Below are 12,615 nucleotides of genomic sequence, written 5' to 3' on the forward strand. Positions count from 1 at the left end.
GGAGCAGAGATTCTCTGCAACATTCAGCCCTTCAAATAAGTTTATGTAATCTGAGCAGCAACTTTTCCCAGCTCAAATGTATGATGGCAGCTAGCTACAGCACTGAATTTTGCCTGGAGAAACTACCTGAAATATTTTCAACAGCTTAAGGAACACTTAAAACAAAATAGATCCATGGCAAATCAGTCCAAGCATCTCACCATACAAAACAAGTCAGGCCACAGTCAAATCTTTAATTAAAGCACTTTGAGACACTGACAGAGAAGATACTGCAGACATGACAACTTAGAAAATCAAGTTGGGGCAGAAGCGTGTTGCTGGTGTTTTCAGAGAATCAAACAAGATCCCAACACCTAACCATCCCCTCAGTGGTTTCCTCAGCCATTCATAACACACTAGAAGGCTGCTAAAAAAATAAAAAACCCCCACCCCTTCTAGAATTGCTATGGAACCAGCACAGAAGGCTCTTGGTTTTGATCAAAACTGCTAGACTAGGCAATCCAGAAAAACACTCCCACCCTAATCTTTGAAGAGATTAAATTGATTCCACAGGAAGGAGGGCAAACAACCTGCAGGAATACTCTGTGCTACTTCCCCATCTTCACAATATACATTCCAGCTAGGGCTCCTTTGTGGAGAGAAGCCTGGCTTTGCAAGTCTAAAAAAAATTCATCTGATTTGAACAGACCATGGCAGACAGGATCTCCCTGTAGAGACAGCTCCCCACCTTATTTCTTTGCCTGTTCAAACAGGCTGAGCCATGTGTCTGACAAGACTAGGCATTTTAATTTAAACCCTCTTCTGTCCTGCTCTCATCGGGACAATGGAAGCCATAAGTGTGTAGAGGATGCGTTCACCATGACATCAGCTAAGCAACCGATTCTAATTCCAAGAGTTGGAGTGATCCCCTCTCACTAGGGAAGTAAACCTTGAAACTTTCTTGGTAAAGGGATCAGTTCTGCAGTACTGAGAGGAGGATGGAGAAGGGCTTGTTCTCAGAATCCCAGCATACACAAAAGAGCTTTGGAAGATTGTATCCCTGCATGTTGTTCTTTGGGTAGTGCCACCTGCTCAGTATCTGTAGTGGTCTGGCTTGAATGGCCCATCTCTTGATAAGCCTAGGTATTTGGCCTGCTTCTCACTCAGCTTTGTCAGCTTCACACACAGTTTATCCAGATGAGCAGCAGCCACAGCTTCATCCAGCTGAAAAACAAAGCATCGAGACAAGAATATCAGCAGAATGAAGTCCTATCATTCAGGAAAGTCATAGTCAACGGTGGGAACGGAGTATCTGAAACTCAGTAGCAGCCCCAGGAAGGACTTAACAGGCCGACACAGGACGAGCAGTAAGCAAGCTCTTCTCCTGCCAGTATCACCTGTCTGAGTGCAGAGACCTTGAGCATTGAACTGCATTCAGGTGGAAAAGCCCCATGCTTTTCAGGGAGTCAGATCAAGCTCAGGCTTATTAATATAATCAAGTTCATTTCAATCTCATTTACACATTCACATCCATTGACAAGAACAGAAACCAAACTATTCAGAGATAAGAATATCCAGTTTGGTAAAACAGTAAAGCCCCAACCATGTTTCCACTACAAAACATCAGCATACTAGACTATTAGCATAAGATTTTAGAAAAGTTCTAACACTGACAGAAAAGAATACATCTGGTTTCTAGATATCCCATATTCAGGGTACGTGTTAAGAAAATTCATTCAGGAATCACCAATTCAGTAAGAATCCTAGAATCTATAAGCATGCCTTCATGAAGAATAAAGCCAAGGTGTGCAGTGGGAAATACTATATCAGCATATTTTATAACTCCCTTTTTCTGAGCAAAATGGGCTTTTCTTTATCCCAGAGGTGTCAGACAATACCCACCTAACTTAAGGGATTGAAAAACATGTACATGAAGTTACAAGACAGTTAAGAACCACAACAGATAGGTACAAGAGTCAAAAACAGACAGTAACAGGGGAAACTAGTTGCTACGTCAGAAGGGAAGGGAGAGCCATAAGAGACACTCCAAGGCGGAAAGGACAGCCCTAAGAAGGGATCAGTGCTGCTGAGTTACATACCGCATAAAGACAAGCTTTAACATCACTTAATTCCTGCAACATACAAGTATCATTGCTAAGGAAACAGATATAAGTCTAAATTTCCAGCAGCACAGAAAAAAACGGTGATATCCCCTCCATATTAATCAAACAGATGTGAAAGGCTGTAAGACATTCAAAGAGCAATAAATCAACTAAACAAGTAAGGGTCGGATCTGCAGCTTGTGTGAACCAGCATCTGCTAAATGATGCAGTGTCTAGTCCTAGATTTCCCACTCAAAGGGAGTGTGGTAACAAGCAGCCACTCTAAAATAATTCCACTTCAACAAACCAGCTAATAAAATGAAAAGTTACATTTATGCAGAATGCAGTTCACTGGGGCTCCACCAGCTGATAGTAATTAATATGGAACTGCTAAAAATCTATTCAGAACCAGCATGCCCAAAGAGGTACAAGACAAATGATTAAAAAACAAAGATCAAGCAGTCAAAGAACACAGCAGTGAACCATGAAAGCTATTGAATGCTATAAAAGAGTCAGAGGAAAAAAGCAAGAACCAGCAGTTAGCGAAAGAAAGCCTAACTGGGAAGACAGGATTTAGAAGGGAAACAAGTATTTAAGCTTGGCAGAACCTGCCAGAGAAAAGAGGGAGATTAAAAATTGAATGCACATCTGGCTGACTGGTGCACTTGCAGCAATTGTAAGACAGGTTACCCCGGCAGCTCCAAAAGAAGCTGTCGGCAAGTCAGGTAAGCTGATATTCTCACCTAGTGCACACAAAATCAGATGGCTGAGCATAAAGGATAGGTGCGTTACCAAGAACACAGATGTAACAGTTTGGTTAGTTTTCTGGGGAAAAACACATAGCATTTTCTTTGATTACTAGAATACAGTTTTGATGATTAGCTACGACAAACATGTACACATTCTATAATGCAAGGTACTTGGTAGTTCAAGTTTTACATTTGAACCTCAAAGCTACTACACAGAACGGGCAACAACATTAGCCAAAAAATTATCAAAGAAAGCTATTCTACTCATCTTCCCTTGGTTCTGACATGAAGACAGCTTTATTCTTTGAAATCCTCTATGAAGTACCGTGGGCAAAGAAGAGCATTTTGCCACAATGTGTGTTCCTAAACAGATCACTGCCATATGCTAAACAAACAAATGCAGTTCAGTTTAAGTCACTGATTTGGGCATTATTTCTCATTTTCAGTTCAAATATGATTACTAAAAATTGTTATTTATAAGTTTTATTAGCAACATTGGACTATCTCTTTCTCAAGAGGATTAATGATAAAACATTTCTTCTGAAGAGGATGATCAACAAGCTCTCTGACACATAATCAATTCCCACATTAGATCTCTGGTATGCCTCGCTTGATCACTTATGGATGGTTTTGGAAGCTTAGAAGTCCTTCAGCAAACACTTCATAAACAAGCCCAAACATACATACTCTATTTCCCAAATGAAAAGCATTTTCACATTTAATGTCACACCTGGTTGCATTTCAAAGGCAGTGGGATTTAACTCCAGCAACTTTTTCAATGTCTATCTCAAATTCTCAGGCTTGTTTTGAAAAATTAAAACCAGATTAGTTTTATAAAAGGAATTTGAGAGTTATGACATGATCCAGATTTCTCCAAGAACAAAGAATCCAAAGATAAGTTTAAAGGGAAACCCAAGGGAATCTGTCATGAATGTTTTGTGAAGCTATTAGGACCAGATTGTGATAAGCTCTGCTCAGTTGCAAATGGGCCCCAGACTCTCTCAACCACAGTAAGAGGGAAAGATTTCTAGTTTCACTCCAGCTTTAACCCTGCCTCACCAGACTGCTGCTGGATGGGCAAGTGAAAGCTTGTTGTGAATGCTGACTTTCAGCAGAAGGGAAGTCATCAAATGGAGCTCCCTGACCATCCTGAGGCAGCACAGGGCTTCCCAGCACCTCAGGGTGGAGCCCCCAAGTCAAGCCAAAAAGTGGACTGAACATTCCTACTGCATGTGACAGGCAAGTCCCAATTCTGCACAACATGCTAGCCACAAGAACCAGCCCACTTCAGACTCAAAAGGTTCGGCGTGACTGAAGTCTCAGGGAGCTTCTGTCCCTCAATGAATACAACACTGAATTCAAGCACAAACAAAACTGAATTACCTTATCCCATCTGAATTTGGCTTACTTAACTCACCTTCTTTGGAAGGAAATGGACTCCAACAGAGTATTTGTCACTATTGGTCCACAGCTCGATCTGTGCCAACACCTGGTTGGTGAAGGAATTACTCATAACGAAGCTAGGGTGACCCATGGCACAGCCCAAGTTGACAAGTCTGCCTTCTGCTAACAGTATAATATGACGGCCATTCCTCAGTGTATACCGATCCACCTGGGTGGAAAACAAGACAAAACCAGTCAGAGGTGAGGTTACAGACAACATTAACTCATGCAAAACTTGGTAAAGAACCTTTCCACACCAACAATCCAGCAGTAGGCTTGCAATATAGACTTAGATTGTAATTGAGAGATACCTCACTCAGTTCCCAGTCAGTGTCTATCAAATCTGTAACTGTTCTAGAATTCATACAACATGTATCTTAGCATATGCTTCTCGTTCAACCACTTATCCAGTTCTTCTAGTTTTTCTGCATACATGTCATCTCAGATGGTTGTGGTGGAGAACATGCTGCCAAAAGTAACATGTAATTCATATACGTGCAGTTATAAGAACTGGTGCGGAGAGAGAGGAGAAAAAACAGAACACATCTACATGAAACAGCATTTGCATCTAATATAGGGGCCACAGCCAGAGTCCTCAGCTTACTGAAATTGCTCCCCTGTAACTCTTGCTGCTACAGTAAGGCCATTGATTTACAGTCAAAGCATGCACAGTTCAGCTCTTATCTACAGCAGCCTGTGCCTGGGCAATACGTCTGCAAGCTCTCTGGCACTGTTCTAGAAACCTGATCCTGAGGAGTCTTACAGTTTGACAGCTCACCACCTTGGATGAGCCCAGGTCCAGCTGAGGGCAAGACAAGTCCAAAGATTAAACAGACTAAAAAACTAAGCAGGCTCCCTCCACCTGTCCAGTGAGCAAGTCAGGTTACATCTGTAGCTGTAAAGAACCAGTATAACACCACTGTCCTAGATTCTGGTGAACTTCCTTCACTCCCAGAGCCGAACACATCAATCCTCCATTCAGAACAATTTCCAAGCTATGCTAGGGACAACAGGATTCTGCACACAGGACAAGATGACTGGTGTTCAGCTATACAAGCAAGTCCCAAACAATTCAGGAGACTGTTTCACTTAACATGTGCCTCAGCTGTCTGGGCCAGGGACTAGGGAGAGTCTCTTCTCCCTAGTTCTTCTCTTCACTGCCTTCACATCTGTAGGAGGTTAGAATATTAAAACTTAGAACTAAATGCCAATATTGCCCATAAATTACATGAATATTCAGTATTCACTGGTATTCATTGCTCATCTGTCATACCAAGCAGTTAATAGATTAAACCTCTGAAAAGATCAAAGATCAACTTTGACAAGGTTAATCATATTTTAGACAAATTCATCTATCTTGTGTTTTCACAGCACAGGTACTGTGAAAGACTTAAGAGGCTTCCTCCCCACACTGTATTTATACTTTTAGTCTCAAAATTTTATTCAAATGGAGCAAAAGAAAACATATCACTTTCGACTTTGTTCTTAAAGCTTTGGCCTGTAGGTTAGTTTAAAAGCCACATGGAATCTGCAGTCTTAATTGCAAACAGTACTACCTTCTGCAAAAACATCTCTATTCAGGTTCTTAGTAGACATGCAGTAAGGAAACCAAGAGCAACCTTTTTTTTTAGAAAGCAGTTCAATGGGTATTAAACCTTCAGAGAAGGTGTGCCATTGCATGCCTTCCCTACCTGCCTTCCCCAGCTATGCTTCAATCCCAGAGCTATTTCTGGGATTTGTATGCCAGAGATTGCTCCCCCCATCCCCAGCATGACTTATACAGAAAGCAGCCACCTCAAACAGAAGCCCTAAATAAAATTCTTAATTTCTCCTTTCCAAGAGTAGGACAGCCAGAGAGGATTAGTAAGAATGTTTTTTGTTGCACAGCTGTAGCATTTCTTACAGATGGTGACTCTTCAGTATGGACCACCACTGACTGAGCTGAGTCCTCCCAAAGAATATAACATGCAGTATCAGAGGACTATGGGAAGAAGTAATGAAACCAAGAAGGAAGGAGCCATAAGCAGAACACTTGAGAAAGCTACTAGCACAAGCTGTAGGGAAGCTGCCAAGTTCAACAGAACTGGATGCAGCCACAATACTCTAAACCAACTAGACAGTCCTCCCAAATGGTTATGTGGCTGCCAGCCACACAGATGAACTTCTTTTTTTAAGCCTCAACTCCCATTTAAGATTGTTTCCTCTGGGGTGCCAATGCCTATGCAACTGAAGAGACAGTTTTGTTGTAAAGAAGAATCTGTCCCCAAGCACATTCAAGTTACCTTACTAAGAACACATTAGCATCTCCGACGGCCAGGCTATATGCTCAGGTGGGATTACAGTAAGAAAGAGGGACAGCACCTGGACTGGCTGGCCAGCACCCTACAGCAAATGGCAGTGTTCACAAGTCAGTCTCAAGAAACTGTAGCAGTAGCAGGGAGAGGCCTGCAAGTTCCTACTCATCATGTTATACCTTGTGCATCTTCAATTCAGGCTAAAAAACACAATTTTATTCAGACTCAGCAAAATTGTTACAATAGCATTCCATGATGAATGGCAGAATATGTGCCAGTATCAATAAAAGCAAGTCTAAGTTCTTTTAACTTAGTGCAGGATACTCTTGGAAAAAGCCAGGAAATTTCAAGTTATTAGAACACTGGGAATTTGTCATGTTAAAGCAAAAAGCACTCAAATCACTTAATTTTCTTGCATAAATATACCTCTTTCTAGATGGGCAGAAGAATATACAATTCCAAGTTTCTTATACATTTTTAATAGTAAACATTATATTTACCAATTAATATGGCTACAAGGTATCACACTTAATTGGTCTGAATTGGGTGTCTTAGGTGTCAAAATATTATATGCATATACTGATGCAACTTACACCTGGACAGCTACTGGCTTGTGCATGGAATCACAGAGCTTTGACAATTTGCTGGCCTGACTCAGATTCAACGCCCAGGGTAATGCAGAGAAACACAAAATGTTTTTCCATAGAGAGAAATGCAAAATAGTAGTAATAGCAGAGGCATAAGTCAGTACTGGGAAAACAAGCCTCATTCACAGGTGGATAATCAGGCTGATTTATAAACTCAGGATATTGCTAGAGAAGTAGAATTCAAGTCATCCAAGTGCTAAGTTTATTTCCAGACTTCTGCAAATGCCTCCTCCCTTTCCTTATTTGCATTTAACTTACTCCAGACTTTGTCTGTTCTGCACTTCCTTTGTGTCACCCCTCCACACCCGAGAATAAATCATACATTTAAGAGAGCCAGAGCTCACAGATCCCACTCTGACCTTTCCTTCCCCTCTGCAGCTGTGCTTGTGTTGCAAGTCATTTTCTAATATCAGAATGCAGCTGAGTGGGACTTTATCCAATGCAGACCTGTATTCAAAACAAACTGCCAGCTTTTCAGGAATAAGCCTACTTGCTACTCAGCTGTACTTTGAAAGGAACAGATGAGTCAGCATGGCACACAGAGGCATCTGCCTTTCCCAGGTATTGGATGATCCTTATGCCATCTCACCACTTGCAAGTGGGGAGCACATGGTGCTAAAAATTAGTGTTGGACACTGTCTCACACAGTGAAGGCAAAGAAGCTGCAGAGTACTTTTGGGGAGCTTGTTTCTAAACCTAAAGTTAACCCATGTCCTGGAAGATGTAAGGAACTGCTGCAACTCTCTATTCAGGAACTCAAGTTTTGCCTCCCAATCCTGCTTCTCCTTCTCCCCTGCCCCGAAAGCTTTGAGAGTGAGCATGAGACTGGTCCCGCTCAACTATCCAGCCACCACAGGAACTGGGCTTGGTAAAGGTGCACAGAGAATGAAAATAAAGCTTTTACTGCTGTACCTGTTCATGTAACACCTGCTCAACTAATTACCTTGTCATAAAAGGTAAAGTCTGAAGTCTTTAGGGACAAGAAATCTAAACAGACACAAAATGGGGACTCAAGCCATATTATTAGCACAGTGTAGCTACATATAGTATTAAAACCCCCCCAAAACTGAGTCCAACTTGAGATTCAAACTAGTTGAAAGTTCTTCTGATTCTGTAGAAGTCAACAAAAGCCAAGTACTAACGTTGAGTCAGGGACCAGTTCATCAGGTTTGGCAGTATACAAGTCTACAGGCCACCCTCACCTTAATGAAGCCTCCAAATGTCACAGGAATGGCCATATAAGATTTCCATCTAGGTACATCCTGTCTCCAGCAGTAGCCAGTAGGTGGGTATGGAAGAGTACAAGAACAGCCCAAGGGTAAAGTGCTATTCTATTCAGTTTTGAAACCTGAGCTACCCCCAAACAAGCAACTAGCTGCAGCATCCCCTAAGATGAGAGCTGCAAAGTCAGCTCTGCACTAAGGTCACAGGCAAGAACAGACTTGAACATAGTTAGAATTTGGGCTCAATTAAATACGAAGCTATACACTCAAGTTCAGTGCCCCAAAAGCAAACAGGATATTGAAAAGACTCTCACAACTGCTTACTAAGAGTTCGATGTGGGTGGCCAATAAGCCAGAGGGGAGTTATGAAAATTGGAAGGGCAGACTGAGATCTAAGAAAGATGCTTGGATGTGCTAAACAAAATGCCACACACCTGTCCCAGAATCATGCTATCAGCAAGCACACTCCCTCTTCAAAAGCTAACTAGAAGTTGTTCTATGCCAAGTCAGACAGAGCCTTGTTTGCCTTAAGCAATGTTTTCTCTCAATGCTGGTGTTACAAAACAGTTTTGGTCTAGTTTAGTTCTGTATCTCTGTTTAAGAACACAGCTGAAAAGCTGAAATTTTTAGATCCCTACTTTCCTGCCTGGCCACAGCTGTAGCTTGAAGTAGGCACACGGTGGGAATGCAAGAGAAGCAAGCATAAAACATCCCTCCTTGTCTGCCCACTGACAGACTTATGGTCTCCACAGGTTTCTAAAATGAAACCACCGAGTCTGGAAGAGAACTCCAAATTTGGCGGAGCTCATCTGAGCTTTACTGAGGCTTCCATCTCCAAATAAAAAATGCTTTGAAGAGGCGTGAATTTTTTTTCAAACCTTGATAGAGTCTCAGAAGACATTATCTTCAGATTCATTCTAATACTGGCACTCTGTGTTAGGACTGAGATTCTTTTAGTGTAAGACAGCTACATTAGCAAGCAGCTTCCTGCAAGGAAGTTTTTAGATCACGGCAACCTACAGTCTCTGTTCTTAAGAAGTTTTATACAGTCTCTAATGGCCTGTTCTGTATCCACCATCTAGCTTGCTTTATAAAAATAAGTTTGGCATTGTTTTCAGCTGGTGGCTATCAAAGAAAGCACATTTCCATACCTTTCCTCCCACACCCCAAACATCAAAGCTCACTTCCTGTAAGGAATGAGCATTATGCAATTAATCGTCTACATGACCACCACCAAGAAGGCAGACTCATGTTTGTCAAGGAAGCAGGAACACATGGACAAAGAGATGTATCCCTCCAGGCACCTCTTGCCAGAGACCATGCTATACTCAGGGGCACTGTCCGGAACTGATTGCTTTAATATCAATGCAATAAAATTATGTGCAACTGTTCTAGCTTAATCAGGGAAGAGCAGATCACAATCTGCATTCTGATCAGCCTAGAGCAAGACCAGCTTCCAAACAAGCTAGAAACAGAGATAAGTATCTGAAGAGAAAGGCCCCCCCCTTTCTGGGGCAAGACGCTGACTAGCTCTCTTCTTTCCAGCAGGAGAGCCCGTGCAAGTGCTGTCTCACCTGGGGCTTAACATTCACTGACTCTACTGCATTTTCATTCAGCCACTTTGCATCAACTTCCACATCAAAATGGCCAATATTACACACTATGGCATCATCCTTCATCTGCTCAAAGTGCCTGCAAAAAAAAAAGTTTTATTAACAGTTAATGCACATATGGAGAAAAAAAAAAGCACAAAACGCCCACACACACAACTCTTTCAGCACCAGGAGATGTGCTGGTCCATAGCTCTGCTCAAGGAGAAATGAAGAGTCTTTGGGCTCACTGACTGCATTTTAGCCTCACAACCATGAGATGTGTGTGGATGCAAAGCCCAGTGAAAAAAAAAAAAAATACTCAAGCTTCTAGGAAGGGGCTCTTCCTAAGGATATAAGTGTGTGAGGGAAAATATTTTTTCATTATGGAAAGTAAAATTAATTTTTTGAATTGGTCAGAACTGGAGTATCTGCAGTTACTCTGTTCTTTCCTACACAGAAGGGACAGCTTACCCCATGTTTTTAAAGTTTCCAGCAGTTTTACATCTCTGGAGTCTAATGGCCTTATCTCTTCCCACTCAACCTTCTACTCAACATGTACAATCACAATGACAAAAACAGGAATGAGTGTGTAGAGTGGAGGGGCTATAAATTGAGATCTAAGAAGTGATAACAAAAAACTGCAGGGTAGTTTATTGAGAGCAGGCTAGTTTCCATCTGCTATATATACTCACAGATGGAATCACTTTCAACCTCTACTTACCTCCCCCACCTTCTGCTCACATTTATTTGTCCTAACATCGAATTCAGTTCAAATGCTCCCATCCTCCAAAATTACCTGTCCCTCTACACCTTTTATTGTTCCTCCAGCACTAGATGCTGTAAGACAGGAACAATTGCAACTCAGCAATATCCAACAGAACTGAAAGACCAAAGTCCTGATTTCTCATTAAGTTAATGCTAAATGCAGATGTCCAGAAATGAGACCTATGTGTTAACCCTCACCATATTGCTGACAGGTTATGACTGTATAAAAATCTAACTGCATAGGAATTTTTTCACTAAAGCAAGCGGCTAAGCCATACCTGCCCTGAACAATGTCAGTGCATCCGGTGGTGGTAACAAAAATATTGCCTTCTTTGCAGGCCTCCTCCATGGTTGTAACTTCATAACCTGAAAAAGAGAGGGAAAAAAGTATTTCCCTGTCCAACCACCAACACTTGTTCAAAAACGGACTACAGTATTATGAATAGAAAAGTCAAAAAAATCTGTGCCACTGTTTGATTTAGGGAGGGTAGCAGGGTACTGGGCATACTCTCGTCTCACTAAATGCCAAGGCAGCCCCAAAGTATCAATCCATCACCTATTTCCAATAGTAAGATCCATACATTTAATGTTTGTATGTTCATATGTATAATATATGGCACAGCTTTTAGCTTGGATTCAAGGGGTCAAGTTTGCAAACAAAAATGTACCAACAATACTTGCAGGTTCTCATTATGTATGAATAGAAATGTGATAAACTGGTACTGACAAGCACTGCTACCGGAGGGATCCACAGAAGAGTGGGAACACAGCTTCCAGAGCATGGCTTGAGCACAGCTTCACATTGAAAAGGCAGAAATCATGGCATCGCTCTCCACACACATCTACTGAAGGTGTTGTACTGTGGAGATATTCTAGTGAAGTCTTAACCCAAACTAAAGGTTAGAGTTGCCCAACTTGAAAGCAATCAAACCCTTCAAAACCAAGTTTACAGCATCATGAAATGAGGTACTTCTCCCACTGTATAGTTTCTATATCCTTGACTCGGAATATATCTTCAAGGACTATAACTAAACTCCTTCCTGGAATGCACAGTTGTAAGGCAAGAGTTCCTCACAAGCTGAGTTGAACTGGAAAAGTCACTTTTAGCTCCACAAGAGGAACAGGGCTAAAATGCATTGAAACTGTCTTGACCGAGTATCATTCAGTGCTCTGCACAGAGACCCCCACATGAGATGCACAGAGTTCCACATCTCCTTTAGTTCTCACCTTCCATAGCCGCCTGCAGTGCATTGATGGGATCAATTTCAGTGATGATGACTCTGGCTCCAAAGCTCCGCAGGGCCTGGGCACAGCCTTTGCCCACATCACCATAACCTGCCACCACTGCCACTTTTCCAGCAATCATGACATCTGTGGCACGTTTGATGCCATCAATGAGGGACTCTCGGCAACCATAAAGGTTATCAAATTTGCTCTGAGGAAGAAAAAGCAGCAACTTAGAACAGACAAAAGTTATTCATAAACAGAAGTCCCTTAGAGAACCAAAATGGATTTATACTTATACGATTTGTACTATGAACCAAGAGACTGACAGTCAGCTAAATAATTACAATGAGGGATGCGAAGAAGAGAACCAGGTTTGATGTTTTTATTTATCTGTTTTTAATCTATATAGTTATACCAGATACAGGCTTCGGTGCACCCCTGGTGAGAGGCATTTCACAAGTGTGTTGTGTCCACTGGCCAGGGCTTGGACTTGTTAAATGCTTGCTAGAGGTAACCTGAATTTATCAACTTAAAGCACAAACAATTGTTGCATACAGAGGTAGGTCTGAGTTCCCCCAGTAGAACTGGTGAACA

The 12,615-nt window shown here is 41.7% G+C and overlaps 1 protein-coding gene across 2 annotated transcripts in view; it reads right to left on the reverse strand.

Moving 5' to 3' along the window:
• Positions 1 to 213: 213 nt before the first annotated feature.
• AHCY (adenosylhomocysteinase) overlaps positions 214 to 12,615 on the reverse strand; it is a 30,587-nt gene continuing 18,185 nt past the window's right edge. For both annotated transcript variants that reach the window (XM_067308012.1, XM_067308013.1), the window contains exons 6-10: positions 12,022 to 12,229; positions 11,073 to 11,160; positions 10,012 to 10,129; positions 4,248 to 4,442; positions 214 to 1,203 (exon numbers count right to left, since the gene is read on the reverse strand). In XM_067308012.1, the coding sequence (XP_067164113.1) occupies positions 1,072 to 1,203; positions 4,248 to 4,442; positions 10,012 to 10,129; positions 11,073 to 11,160; positions 12,022 to 12,229 (741 nt within the window). In that variant the 3' untranslated portion in view covers positions 214 to 1,071. The remainder of the gene's footprint in view (positions 1,204 to 4,247; positions 4,443 to 10,011; positions 10,130 to 11,072; positions 11,161 to 12,021; positions 12,230 to 12,615) is intronic.

The sequence above is a fragment of the Apteryx mantelli genome, chromosome 18 (genome assembly GCF_036417845.1).
Source record: "Apteryx mantelli isolate bAptMan1 chromosome 18, bAptMan1.hap1, whole genome shotgun sequence".
In the NCBI taxonomy this organism is placed as follows: Eukaryota; Metazoa; Chordata; class Aves; order Apterygiformes; family Apterygidae; genus Apteryx; species Apteryx mantelli.